Below are 15,337 nucleotides of genomic sequence, written 5' to 3'. Positions count from 1 at the left end.
TATAGTTTGGCAACTCTGTGTATAACTGACCTACATCTCAAATTCAGCAGAGAGTTAATGTCACACTGTTAATATTAATATTGTTAGGATGGGTAAGCAGTTAGCAATTTAAATATAAATTAATATTTTCACAGGGGACTGTAGATTTCCAAATGCTTTAGAATTGTGTATAGCTATGAGCCAAACTTTAGTTATGCTAAGGCACCAATGTTGACTTAAAAAATGATTTATCTAATTGCTTGATTTCCTGTGATTGCCAAGGAAGTAAGTATTACTGTTTGTGAATAAAATAGAGCTTGTAAGTCTTAAAATGTCACTAAGCCTAGAAGCAGAACAACTTCTGCAGTGATGTAAGCAGAGTTTTTCTGTTCTGCTTTCCTTAATGAAAAGTAATAAACCACTAACTTCAGAAGATTGAATGTAATAGCACTTTATGCTAACATTTGTCTAATAGATGGGACCAAAAATATGTCCATTTGTAGTGTAGTAGTATGCAAACTTTGTTGAGAATGCTGATAAAACATCATGTGAATTATCAGACAAGCAAGAGTTTGAATAAAAAAAAAAAAAAACCAACCTAAAAGTATTTGTAACTTTTAATACTCTAAATCTGTTCCTACAAACAGGCCATGTGAGTCTGCAAAAGTCCTTTTCTCCTCATCAGGCATGTTGATTTAGAGAATAATCTCTTGCCTTCTTGGAGTAATAGCCCACCGCAAATCCTTACAACTAATATCTAGTCAAAATGCCCATGGATAGTGACCAAATGTGACTGTCTATTAGCTGAGGATCTCTTAGAATGAACTGTAAAAGTAATTTTAAGAGAGCCCTTCTTTTAGTGTCAGGTCTGGAGTACCTTTTTCTCAGCGCCCTTCCTCCTGCATGCTCGTAAAGAAGGGTGTTTTCATTGGGCCTGTCCTAAGTGAAGTATCACTAGATAAGATTCTGTGTGTTCTTCATGTTCTGCTACATACTTATCATCCAGGATCCTTCTACACAGAGGTTACTCATGCAGATTTCTCAGTGGCATCAAGCAGATACATCTGATCTATTGGACTCCCGGTAGCCCACAAAATAGTCCTCCATAAGAAGAACCATCTGATAAATAAGGTGTCTGTGTATGTGAAAAACATTAGTGCCATGCCACTAAGAGAAATCTTAAATTACTTTTAAATTTCTTGGCTGCAATGACTTCTGTGGTTTTTTTCTGTAAGCTGAATAATCTATAATACTTTTTTATAGTTGTTCAAACTGTAATTTTCTCTGTGAGTAAATCTGTAAATTTATTGTTTCTATCTGTAGAGAATAGGTATATTGAGTTCTCCCTTTTGTGTTAAGCAGTGCAAAGGTCTATTCAGGAGTTTTCTGAAATACATACAAAAAGTGTGCACCTATGCAAAATAGTAAATTAACGATTCGTTTAGGGGAGAATATCATGCCATAGAGCAGAACTTCAGCTGGAAGTTGGAGCAACCTACCCAACAGTCTGACAAAGACAGTTGTGAAGGGTAGAGAGGAGGTGATGTTGTAAAGAGATACTTTCCAGCTTCCTCTGCTGGCTGGCTAATGGCTGTACAATACACCTCTTCATTATCCAAGGCCTAAAGAAAACCAAATATATTCTAGTTAAGGGGCCCTGGGTTCATTAGGGCACGTTACACAGGACAGCTTGTTTGATGGTTTTAACGGAAAGGACTTGAAGTTTAATATAACATGCAGTATTAGCCAGGTGACTACAGGTTTTTTTCATTTTTGGGGTTTTTTTTGTTTGGTTTGTTTTTTGGTTTTTTTTTTTTTGGGGGGGGGGGAAGTTGTTGTTACTGATTTGGTTCTTTTTGTGCTTTTGAAAGTCTTCCTTGCACACTCCAAAAATTACATTTGGATTGAAAAAAACCTTTAAAATGCTAAAGAGCATTCTATAAATAGAAGCTCAAAGAACAGTTTGTTAGCTAAACTGCTGAAGCTAATAGCATTGAGTTCCTTTCTCTTTTTAATTTTATAACAAAACTATTTTTCCACTAATTATAATAAACTCACTTTTATAGCTCCCACATGAGCATATGCTAGAAGATATTCATAACATTCTGGATAGATTCATATTCCATTCTTACAGCCAAGAGCTTTTCAATCAACACACATGGTATAAATATCAATACTGATTGCTCCAAATTGCTCTTGGATAACATTTATTGTATTTGCAGAAAAGATCGTCTTGTGATTATTACTAAAATAAACTAAAACTGTCAGACTCCATTTATTGTGAAAACTTGAAAGTTCTAAGTTGAATAGGAGGGGGGGGGGGGAAGAAATTACATCTAAAATGTGCATTGTCTGCCACCTCCTGGTAACAGAGTAGAAGGGAAATAGACTGCACTGAGATTGGGTATATTATATATACATTATATTGCATCTCTGAGTATTTTGGCACAGAGGCTTTTAAAAGTAGAAACCCTGTCTTCATCCACATTCTTAATTCCTTGCATATATTTTGGCTCTCTAAAAATAAAATATTGATAAGACACTCGTGAGAAATACGCAGCGCCTGTTGAAGGGTCATCTTTTTGCACGTACGCTTCACAGAGATGGACCAGCTACTTGCTGTCAGTATTGGAACTTGAAACGGGTCCAGACAAATCAAGAACTTTATTTTCCATCTGTTCCTTCATTTACGTGCCCTACTCCAAATGTAACTTTGATGCTCTTCTTTGTCTTCTATGCTAAACCCCTCAGAAAACATCTCAGTGAAGAAAATCAGCAATTTAATACATAGGATTCTGGCTTTTAATTTCTTTTAGGGTTTTTTTTGTGTGTTCTTCTAAAAGGTATTAATAATGGATTTCAAAGATATTAAGGGGTAAGTACAGACTTATTTTACGAGGAAGGAATGACACTGTAATTAGTATAATAAACGGAAAATCTTTTGATCTTACACTTCTTTTTACTTTAAGTGCATCTACATTAGAGTTTTTGTTTGGATCGGGCATAAGCGGGGAGGACTGAAAGATGTACTTGAAAAGCTTAATTGTGCTTTGCTTTGTGTCTTGCAACAGTCTGGGAACCTGAAAAATTAATCCCTTTGGATGTAACTAAGCTGAAGGGTGTGCCTGGGGACTATACCCATTACTTTCCAAACGCTAATGGGCAGTAAGTCCAAGGGTCCAGGCAAGATTCACCAGGTATCCAAAGCGACCCTCATCCAAGCACACATCTCATGTGTTTTGGGATCTTGGTACCTACTCTGCCTCTTTAAAAGCACATTCCTGATGCCCTGTGCTACTTGCTAATGTAAATATAGCTTACAGAGTTCCTTTGGGGAAAACCCCATAAACCAGAATGGTTTACACTATTGCTTTTTTGGGTGTTTCTCCTTTTCTCTCCCAGCTTTCCTTATTGAAGCAGGGGTTTCCTTCAAATTCAGGAAGGGTAAGATGGATTGTGTTAAAGGAAGGTAAAATCTAAAAAACTCCGTTGAGAGTTCTTCAAATGGTCAGCAGACAGGTGGGTATTCCCTTGATACTTCCTACTTCAATTTGCAAAAAGCTGTCAGGAACTTCCCCAGGTAAACTTTAACAAATTCTCATAGTATAACAGAAGAGGTTAGCACACTGGGGCTAGTACCTGATCAAATGATCCGAAAGAACAAATGTTCAAATTTTAGTGGAGAGAGGTTACCAGCAGGGTTCCCCAAGACTCTGTTCTGTGATTTGTGATGTTCAACATTTCCATAAAAGTTCTGAAAAAGAATGTGAACAGTTAGTTGACTAAAGGTATAAAGAATCAGGATTTATAAAGGCTAATCAGGTCTAAAAGTCTCTGCAAAGAGTTGCATCAGGATCATACAAATAATGTTTAATAGCTAAATGAGGGCAAAGGATGGTCAGAACTTATATTTGCAGAATAAATGTCCACATAAAACAAATAAGCTTAAGTATAGGCATGTGCACATGGCTGTACCTGAATGACTGCTGCTCAGAGAAAGATTTGTGGAGGCATGCTGGTTAGTTCTGTGGGAACACCAGCACACGTACTGGGTGGTGTCTGTAGAAGCACATCAAAACTTACGGCAGAGGAATGGACAGCACAAGAGAAAATACAAATTGGCCGTTGCTTAAAGCTGTGGTGAATCCTGTTTGGAACTTGCTAATCTCATCTCAAAAAGGATACAGTAGTGATAGGAAAGGTGGAGAGGAGAGCAATATTAGAGGAAACAAGCATGACGGCCGAAGTGCTGCTTCTGCTTCTGGAAGCTAGGAAAGTATACTGAGGAAGGGTGATTCAATCGATGCCGTGATTTTAGTGGTCTCCCTACACCTCCCACGTGCCCAACATTGGACACAAAGTGCTGAGTTAAACGGACTTCAGGTCTGACTAAGAATGGTGACTCCGATGTAGTTCTTTGATTTCTGATAAAACTAGATTTTCCAAGTCCCTGCGTATGTGTATCTACTTTATGATCCTAAATGTCTGGGTCCTTGGTGATATAGCACGGCTGTTCAGTACAGTGGAAGTATAATTACTAACCAGTTGGGCAAACCAGTCTCCGGTAACAGTGCTGAACTGTAGAATTGCCCTAATGCACCCCAACCAAGTCTCTGTTGGGGGCTGACTACAGAATTCAGTCTAACAGTCATTTCTGAGTTCATACTTAACTCAGAGCCTCTCATTGACTTGCCAACACATAGCTGCCTGATTTTACATGCCTGATTTTGAAAAATATTAGCCGTAAACTTCTGCAGCTGGAAAAAAGATCGTGTTCTCTTTGAGCTGACAGCCAGAGAACTAAACAGGACGCAACAGAGCTGTAGCAAGAGTGGGATGGGAAGGGGTCTTGCTTCAGGAACCCCTCTAAGGAGGCCAGCAGATGTCAGTAAGTATGTCTAAATCCTGCCAGATGTTGCTACCACCTAGGAAGAGGGGCTGTCGCATGACTGGTAGGAAAAGGCAGAGGTAATGGCTTTGAAAGCTTGCAAGAGAATGAGGCAGTGTCAGAGGGCAGGCTGGAGGATCATACCAAGTGCCAAAATGTCTCATGCTGGCTCTCTGTCCAAGGCTATTATGCCTGGTAAAGTTGGCAAGATCCATGCAGGTAACCTCAGTAGCAGCGTGGCTTAGGGTTTTTAGGGTTTGCTAGAAGTTAAGCATAATTTGGGTGAACGTAAAGGCAGTTTGCGACTTCTGCTGGAGAAGATATGAAGATGTATCAATCAAAGAAATTGCACTGTTATGCTAAATCCACTGTAGGTGTTAGTGAGTCTAGAATAAATAATAATCAGATTGCATTCATTGTGTATATTACTGACCCAGAATCATTTCCTCTGAAAGATGACATAGAATTTAGCCTCTAAAGTTAGGTAAACTTTTAGTGAAGTGCAGCAAAATGTGATTTGTGCCAGCACAGTCCTGCCTTGCTCTTGAATGGGAAATACAGAATACTTTATGAGATTCTACATAGCTGGGGGAAAAAATTTCTGAAGACATATCCAATGTTTTAGAGCAACTAGTTAGTAGGCCAAGATTTTTTATGGTGTGTAATATTTCATAGGGCTTTCAAGGTTGGAGGAAATTTGTTTTTGAACACTGAATATTTTAAGGGCACCCTATAGTGCAGATTCCTTTTTTTTTCCTTTTTTTTTTTTTTTCTGTTTTTTAAACACATGTTTCACAGTCCCATCCGGAGCTGGAGGTTTTTTTCCATAACATTTGCTGTCCCAGGGCCATTCATGGTGGAAAATGACTTTTTTCATGGAACATTGAGTATTTTAGAGCTGCTCCAGTGCTAGTGGAAAATAACCTGTGTTTGAGGTCAGAAAAATAGATTAAACTGATTTTAAGTTTTATAGCCACTTCAGTCTATAGTAGAAATTTTTAACATCAGAGGATTTAGATCCATTGCAAGAGTAAGACTCTGATTTTTAAGGTTTTTCTAAGACTAAGAAGGCTTGAGGTTTTGTTCATGAAGGACAGTTACAGCTATCCTTAATTTTAAGCATGTGTTTAATCGCATTCGCTAATAGAGATGGATTTAATCCTGTGCATAAGCGCTTTCCTGACTTGGAGCCATAGGATAAGATTGACTGATTCTGCTGGTAGCTGATGTCAGTGATGGATCTCCCATTTGAATCATGGGGATCTAAATTGCACTCGGGGATTCTGAACCTTTGGCAGTTTGGGTGAGTTGATACCTTTGGGCTCATCCTCAGCTGCATCTGCAAGGAGGTGGGGTATCGAGGAAACAAAGGTGGCTGCAGGCCATTCTCTCACCTCTTCCCCTTTTTGTACTGGCTGTGGATCAAACCAGGAATTCTTCAGCTTGAAAGTAATATTTTCTTGGGTGTAGATAGGGAACGACTTCCTTCCAGGATTACAAACTGGAAGATTTACTTCTTTTCCTGAAGAGAAAGTCTAGGAAATGATTCCCAGAATGATTTGTTGTCTTCTGATGGGTACAGAAAGGCAGCCATTCTGTAGAAGCAGCTTATGTAGATGTGTTAAATTTGGACAGTAAGCTGAAAGGAAAGACACATCTTAAAACCGTCTGGGAAAGAACAAATGACAACAGTAGAGATTTCTTTGAGTCAGAACAGAGGGCAGAGAATTATAGTGGCGAGGAGGAAATATTTTTAAAATTCAATGTAATTAGCTTTTAAACATCTCTGTAATAGTCTTGCTTCAATTCTATAATGGAAAAGACTCTTGAAGACTGCGAATGTTATTGTGTCCATGTAAAGTCCCTAAGTAAATCAACCTTTATGTAAAGGAGAGTCAAGCATCTGCAGTTAAAATTCAACCTTGTGCACAGGATGAACCCTTCCATGAAGTCATAGAGAGATGTCCTAAAGCTTAAGTATAATTTCAGCTCCTTTAAGGAGAAAAAAAAAAAGGAAGACGAAAACAACAACACCTTGTGTTTGGCTTATTTTTGCTTAGTTTATTTTCTCCTTGGATAAGAAAACAGTACTTAAAACTTTTACAGTTTTGTTTACATGAATACTAAGAGGTGAAGTGCAGGTTTTAGGCCTTAACTATTTGCCTAGGGGGGGAAAAAAAAAAAAAGCAGCTTTTCTTGCATTTTGATGGTATGCTTGAACTCTGTCCTGCAGACAGTGCTACTGTAAGTCTTGTCAAGAGAGGAGCGTGGGAATTGTATACTTTGCCTGCTTTCTCACAAGAACTGATAGATGAGACATGGTGTGCAGTGCTGCAGACCAGTAGGGAAGAAAAATCTTATCTCAACAGCAGTAAATATAATCTAATTTCTAAAGGAGAAGCATAAAAAAATCAGCATGATGGAAGCTTTATCACCTGCAGTGTGCAAATGGTGACTGCACGCTGGGGTTATGTGCTATGTTATGCGAAGAAGTTTTATGCAAAGCACTGTTAAGCACAGACACTATTAAAAAGGTAAATACACACCTAAAAATAGGGATTTTTAGCCTCCTCCAACAGTGTAAGAGTTTCTCCTGATAGGAATTCCAGAAATGACAGTATACGAAAGAACTCAGTGTCTCTCATAGGAGTTATGGCAGAAAAGAATTTTTCACTGGCAATATGAATATACAGATAAACTGAAGCTCTCCAGAAGAGTTTGAAATGTACACGCTGCTTTGCCGAAGAACGCAGAGGAGCTGGACTAAAAGAGATGTCTTTTTCTCCTGCTTAATTTCTTGTATCCATTTATAGGGTGTCTATCAGCAGATGTGGTAGTACCACACAAAAAAAACAGTTTCTGGCCAGATTCTCTGCTGCAGCTCTCTGAATGTACAACTCTTTATAGCGGATTTGTGCTCGCCAGTTTTCCCCTGAAAGGCAGGGCTAGACGCACTGATTCCTAGCGTACAGCTGTGTCCTGACAGCAGATTGTGCAGACACCCAACTGCCTCTTCTCCCCCGCCCCCCCTCCTCCCTTCATGCGATATTCCAGCCTGTAACAGGTTCCTGAACTCTGCTCTGAAAGGTATCTTCCTTTTGCCCTTCGCTCAGGGCTCAAGCTGAGGATTTGCCTTAATACTCCTGATGGCGACCTAACCAAAAGCCCAGGCAAAAGGTCATGGAGGGAACTTGCTTTCAAATACCAGTTGTTCTTAAGCAGATGGTCCAATATCTACCAGGCTCACTTGGATAGTGAATTGGTTTCCACATAGCACAAAGTCTGGGGAAAGAAAAGGAACGTGCATGAAATGCAAAAAGCTGAAGGGTCCTCAAAACGTTTGTGAAGAGGCCAGCTCAGAGGGACTCCGCATACAGTTCACATAAAAATCATTTACTTTTAGAAAAAAAATCTTACTTCATAGTAGTTTTTGGGTAAAATACAATGAAGGAATGTTGTGATTATCTCCACTACTATTTTCAACTCAAACAGGTCACGTTTATGGATGCGCTCTGAAGGTATCTAGATAACATTGTTTTAAAATGATAGTGTGCGATAATCACGTATAATAGTGTTGTTTTTTCCATGATGTATTTAACTGATGGTTTTTCATGGATTTCTGCCCCCCTCCCCTTATCTGTAAGTGACAGCACCTCTAAGATTGCTTGGATAGATTCATTGGCATTTCAGTTGGAGTGGCTGCTGGACTGCCATGCAGGGCTCTGTCCACACTTCTGCTCCTTAGACCTGGAATTTATGTTTGTGTATTCACGCCATTCTCTTGAGAAATGGCCTGATTTTCTTGTGCGTGTGGTATTGCTTGTTTCTGCTAAAGAGAAATGTATACAGCTCTTTGGAGAAAGAAAGAGGAATCATTTGCTGTAACTTAAATTGAGTTTAAGGTGTGTGACAGATACCCAATTTTGAACTTAAAATGAGAGGCAAAGCTGTTCTGCAGATTTCTTCTGCAAACTGAGCTCCAGGCCAGGTTTTAAAAGGCTCTGCATGTCTCTGAATGAGACATGGGTAGAAGAGTACAGACATGGCAATTTTTCCGGGATAAACTCTAGGATACAAACCAACTTTGGAAGAAAGAAATACTTAAGTTAAATCCCAGGGATGAGGTACATTTCTGAATGACGTGGTGAGAGCAGAGGGAGGACTGTATCGTGAGACGATACTGGGCTGAAGTTTGATAGAGGCTCAGGTTAAAAGCTTAAATTTAAACCTTTCCAAACATTTTTGTGTTTTGTGGAATTTTACATAAAATCTTTTGACTTCGGTCCCATCTCAACCGTGCTGCTTCTGGCTTATTTTTGGCTCTGATCAGTCTGCTGGATTTTGGTGCCAGTGAGGGTAGTCTGGCTGCAAACCTCTAGGCCTCAGATTAAACCAGCTCAGCATCCTCACAGCACCTCCTCAGCCCATCTGTATAGTAAGCATATACGCCTGAATGGCCATGGAAAGTACACTCTAAAGGAAAAATATGTCTGAGAATGATACACTTTAGCCAGAAAGCTGGGGTAAAATGGAAAAAAGACCCTTAAAGCAAGACTTCATCCTAATTCCAAAAGGATTTTTCAAAGTGGCATAAAGATTCCTCTGGAAACTTGAAAAACAGCAGGGTTTTTTTGACCTTTGTGCACTCTGCAGATCTGTACTTTGTTTTACGCAGTTTTGTTCAGTAAAACACAATTTCATGAGTTTAAAAGCACTGAACAGCTGCTAAATTGTCTAGAATAAAATCTGTGATTATGCCGAAGAGTGTTTCTCTCCACTGTCTTTCTAGACAAAATGGTTGGGGGAACTTTTTCCTTTAGTGAAATAGCAAGTTCCAAAAAATATGTCTGGTTCCTATTACAGTAAAGGAAAAATTTGAGGTGTGCATTGGAAGTGCTAAGCCAGTGATTGAAATGTTAAAGTTGTTCCTAAAGGCTATTCCACATCATGAAGACATCATCTGTAAAGTAATACTGCACAATGATCTGTGAAGAGAGGAGACTGAATTAGCATTCAATATGGCTGAAACTTCCAAGTGTCCCACATTCAGGTCAGCTTCTCTAGCAGAACCTCTTTTGGTAGTCCTCAGTGAGCACTGATCAGTATGTTTAGCAAAAAAAGAGTTCAGGTGAAAGACAGTTTAACCGCTCTGACTTGTCTAGTGCCCTGCACCTTTGTGCTCCTCCGTGGCTCCTCACTGTGCCGTGTACGTTAGGCTTACCCAGTGATTTATCTAGGATTTTGGAGCTCTGAAAGAGCGCTTCTGCTGCTGCAGCTCAAGCAGAGCACAAGCAATGAAGTGTCTGATTTGCCAGCTTGCAAAATCTCTTCTTAAAGGCCAATGGTTGAAGAAAATGGAACAGTAGAAGTCCTCCCACAGAGGTGTACTGTGACAGCAGAAAAATCATCTAATTAAAAATAAATGTCCAAAGTCATTCAATGATTAAAATTTAGAATGACAAGTTATCTGCAAATGCTGAGATTCTCAGAGTTCGAGCGTTACAGTAGGAATGATGATAGACCTTTGGGTCTCTATAACATGATAAATGAGATTGCTTAACAACTGAGCTCCTTGTTTAGTTGTTAATAACTGTGTTCTTTTTCCTTCACACCACGTTGTTACAAGCTGTATATATGACATCTGCAACTTGGAGAAGTTTACACAAGTTTTTTTGGCAGAAATTGGCCACATGGATTTTCTAATCTAATTGATACATAGATCCTTTTTTTTTTTTTTTTTCCATGAAAAATATTTTGCCTCCATTTCTTTTTTTTTTTCTTTTTTCCGCATTTTAATCAGAAATTGAATATTTTTTCCTTACTTCATATATTCTGGGATGCAGGTTGAATGAAAAGATGCTGTGCAGATCTTTACATCAACTGGTCTTGATCGGGATTAATGGTCTCACATCTTTCAGTAGCAAGACACATGAGCACGTTGCTTCTGTAGGACTGGTGGCAGTTTCTAAAGCTGTTCTGAGAGCTTGCCTTACAGTGCTTAACCTTTAACCTAGGTGGGATGCTTAATTTTTGATAGGGCTTACAACTAACAAGTTTTGTTGTGAGTGGAGAAACTACTTATTTTGCTGCAATGTTGTTTGGTTTATGCTACCCGTGACATGACAAAGGAACTTACGATTCTTGGATGTTATAGTAGCAGTTAACAGTATAAACCCTATGGTTTATCTCTCACAATGAATGATTTAATTATTTGCATTTTAAAGGTGTTCCCCAACCAAATGTAACATGGTTCAAGATGAAGGATATTCCACAAAGCAATTCTTTCCTGGTTTTGAATGGCTCTTTATTTCTGAGGAATGTTTCCTATGAAGATGCAGGAACATACACTTGCAGAGCAAATAACGCTCTCGGAAAAGCTGAAGCTGCATCTCTTCTCCACTTAACTGGTAAGTGCTAAATGAGAATTCCTGACTGATAACAACAGTGAGCTACTTTGATTATGAAGTTTAACCAATAAAATAGTTGGAGGGATATTTAACGCTATATTACGAACTTGGAATTTTCAATTGTATCTGACTCCCTGGGATGTGTTCTCTATTTTGTGTTTCCTGTAATACTGTATCTAGGTACAGATGGTTTGACTTGTGACTTCTTCAAAAGTTGTTCCATCTTCTTGCTTCCAGGCAACAAATATCTGCCCTTAGAGGCAGGAGACACGTTAGAAGACTAAATCCACTGTAATATTGCATTGTTCCTAGTGCTTTTATCTAGGGAAATGCAGCAGGCTTGAGTTATTCAGAAAATCTGCAGGGAAATGCAGGGAAATGAAAGCAAAGGCTGGTTTTGGCTTTGTTGTGGGTTGTTTGGTTTTTTTTTTTTATTATTATAGAGGCCAATAAAACTTAGGGACATGGAAAACAAAAAATTCTGAATATGAACTGCTAAGTCTCAGAATAGAAAATGTAAAGAAAAACTCCATTGAAATGGCTCTATTGTAAGTAGATTTATAATGTTATACTGTATAATACAATCATGCCTGGCAAATAGCTCCAATAAATGGATCATTCAGCTCTCGAGGTTAACTTTCTCACCACTTTGCTGTATGAAGTACAACGCAGTTACACATGGCCAATCCCGTTACAAAGGCTTCTTTCTTTGGCACACACGTGTAAGGCAGCTTAGAGTTGTTTGGATCTGTTGGCCAAGGAAGACGTACCAAAGACATAATAGGAGTCTGTGTGTCAGGATGAGTGTAGACTGGAGCTCCCTTCTTGGTTTCAGTTTTCATGGAGAACATCAAAACTTCACATGTTCCAGAGAGGAATATTATTATAATGATGTGACTGGGAGGACTGCTCACAAGAGTCTGAACTTCATTTCTATTCCTCGTCATATGACGTTAGTTTAATTAAATCTTGAGTGGAGAGGAGAGGGCCAAATGCTGCAATTTTTTGGCTGTGCCGAAACTGCAATGAAATGGGATGACTCCTGGTGTCAGAACTTGCTGATTGCCCTGACTCAATGTTGTCTGAAGCAACATCACGTCAGCCTTTTGGACTTCACTACAGCAATTACTGCCTGACCTGGGGCAGTCAAGCAGCAGAGCAAAATCTGTGCAGCCTTTCTAATACAGGTTCCTAAGGACTGACAGGGCAACCAGCCTTCTGCCTGTGTGGCACTGGCCTCACAGGTTCTGCGGAACCTCTTTTGTCCCAGTGTTTACAGAGACAAGCAGGAGGCTTTGCACAGGCATTCCATACTGAGGAAAAACGTTGAACATAAAATGACCCACAGAATTTAGAATATAGCAAAAGATTTAAACCGTTCTGGAAGAATCATAGGTATTATGCACATTCATTAAAGCAGAAATGTTGACTAAGTGGCAAGAACTGTGTGTTATTGACAGATTGCCCACAGTTTTGGCAGTTATTCTGTCTGGCATATGATAAAAAGGAGGCGTTGCTATAGTGACAGGCATATGATTCTGCATACATTATGCTATCTCTATGCATAATGAGATTTTGAAAGATTTTCTTCTTTTTTCTGCTGTAGCACTCTGTCATAATTCCACAATGGACCAGAGGAATTGGCCTGATTCTACTGAGAGAATTATTTTTCTTAAAATTTCTGTATGTGAATAACTGGTAATGAAATAATAAATAACATTGTCACAAGAAACAAGAAATACATCATACATCCTGTAAATCTTGTTTTTACACTAAGTGTTACAGGCTTATTTTTCTAATAAATAATATTCAATAAATTTGAATAAATTAGAAACTTGCATAAACATCATAAATAATTTCTGCATTTCCCTGTTTACAGATCTGAAGTATATTTGTTAGACAAACAATTTGACTACATAAATCCAGTTAATCCTAACAAATTCCAAAGCGCCAATACCTTTCTGATTCATAACTAGCATGTGGGATAATTTCATACAAATTTTTTATTAACATCATGATTTAAATTGTGCTAAGAAGATATCTTATCTGTGTTACAGAACAAAGACTTACAGGGAATAATACTCTATTATCAAAGGGAAGCAGAAGAAAGCGTGTCCTAATGGCATCAGGAATTGGTACAAATGTCAGTGTGGTGCCTGGAGATCCACTAAGAATAGGTATGTTGTATTTTCTGGTTTGTCATTTAAATTGTATTATTTATTCATTTCATTAAACTGGAGGGAGCCCCATGGAGAAAAATGAGTGTTATTCTGAAGAGTCTTGGTTTGGTGACATTCTGGATTTCCTAACCATATCTCAGCTTTCTGCTATCATGGAGGGACCCTCAGAGTAAGAAACACAATTGTTTTTTGATTCAGTTTTTCAAAAAATGTTTTTAAATGGTGACCCTTTAGGAATCATCTAGGTGACTCACCATGAGACTAAAGCTGCGTAATTTCTCTTTGAGCTTTGGTTGAAAATGATGGGAGGGGATTCAGCTGGGCTCTAGAACAGTTTATTTTTCTGTCTAAAATGAATCCCTCTGTTTCCATCCCTACTTGTTTGTGTTTGTGTTTCACACCTTTCCAAAACAGATAGAAACACTTTCATTAAAAACCTGTTTGCATGTTGCAGAGTGTGGGATGAAATCTTCATTCCTTTGAAATGATTATTCCCCCCACCCATTTTGTTCATATAGAAGTTAAGTTTGTAAGAACTTATTGAAAGGGAAAATATAAAGAGCTGTGGTAAGTATACATCAGCTTACACAGCTGATACCCCTCAAGGGGCAGTCAGGATTTTGGGCTGTAGCTTGGACTTCAGTGAATATATGCTATGCATGTTCTTGTTTTTATTTAGACTGGCAAGGTCTTTTACGTGGAATCATGCAGTCATACATGCTTTGTACAAACATTTCAATGTGTTTAGAAAAACCTGCTTACGTGCTGCTGATTTTTAGGTTGCCCAGTGCTGCCCAGCCACAGAAACACAGTTCACTGGCTTTTTGGAGATAGTCCAGTTGAAGAAGTTAAGACCTTGGAATACCGAACCCTGGTTGGGGGTCGTATCCTAGAGGTGAACACCAGCTCTGGTCAATTTGCTGGACAATTCCAATGTTGGACTTCAGCTAGTGCAAAACCAATGTCAGTTTGGGTAAATGTCAAGAAGGAAGGTTTGTTGAAAATTATATGACAAATTCTTAAATTTTAAAATATTTTCTTTCACTCTGTAAAGACTTTCTTGCAACCTAACGTGCTTTTATACATAGAAAGTAATTCATAAATACATGTTTAACTTCACATACGTGACTAGTCCCATTTAAATCAATAGGCAGAGTTGGAAATCAGTATCCTCAGAGTTGGAAATGAGAGTTAATGTGTATTCAAATGTCATGTGGGGGTTCTCATTTCTTACCTGTGTAGCTGGGAAGCTGCAAGAATGTTGCCTGATTCAGTGTCTTGCTCCTTAGAGTTTTAAATCAGGCAGGTTTTTTCAACTTCCCCCTCAACGTACCATACAAACTGCTGCCATGACAGCCCGCCAAACTGAAACAAAACTGACTTTGAGGTCATCTTTGGAAATACATTAATTCTAATCATCATAATTTTAACACAATTGTCATATTCCAGTGTCATTACGATGACATGGTAGCCACCCTTAAACACATCAATGTATTAGGGCACACTGCACACTCATCTATTTCAATGTTAAGTTTTCAAGAACGCTTTGCAGTGTTCTCCAATGTAATGTGCTTGCACAAAACTGCATTTCTATTAGTAGGTTATAAAACGTGCAGCTGAGGATTATAGATGAATTCAACAAGGATCCTACATACGGACCAGCAGGGCAATAGGCTGTATCTGCGAACATTTTATAAAGTTTTAAAATTTTGAACTGCTTTAGAAATTAATTACATTATAATTGGATTTTAAAAAAGAGAGTTAGGAACTTAGATCCTACTAAGAGTGGCAGCAAAGCACCAAACTCCATTTGGTAGTTTAAGAAAAAAGTAAAAATCTCTAACCAGTCAATACCCAGGGAATGCAAATCAGGTTTAAAAACA

At 38.6% G+C, this 15,337-nt stretch overlaps 1 protein-coding gene across 3 annotated transcripts in view; it reads left to right on the top strand.

The window, feature by feature from the left end:
* The window catches only part of ADAMTSL3 (ADAMTS like 3), a 203,184-nt gene that overhangs the window by 177,795 nt on the left and 10,052 nt on the right, over positions 1 to 15,337 (top strand). For all 3 annotated transcript variants that reach the window (XM_055715864.1, XM_055715863.1, XM_055715862.1), the window contains 3 exons: positions 11,092 to 11,274; positions 13,332 to 13,451; positions 14,234 to 14,446. In XM_055715864.1, coding sequence (XP_055571839.1) covers positions 11,092 to 11,274; positions 13,332 to 13,451; positions 14,234 to 14,446 — 516 coding nt within the window. The remainder of the gene's footprint in view (positions 1 to 11,091; positions 11,275 to 13,331; positions 13,452 to 14,233; positions 14,447 to 15,337) is intronic.

This window comes from Falco cherrug, chromosome 7 (assembly GCF_023634085.1).
Source record: "Falco cherrug isolate bFalChe1 chromosome 7, bFalChe1.pri, whole genome shotgun sequence".
NCBI classification, from domain to species: Eukaryota; Metazoa; Chordata; class Aves; order Falconiformes; family Falconidae; genus Falco; species Falco cherrug.
This window is presented reverse-complemented; position numbering and strand designations above follow the sequence as displayed.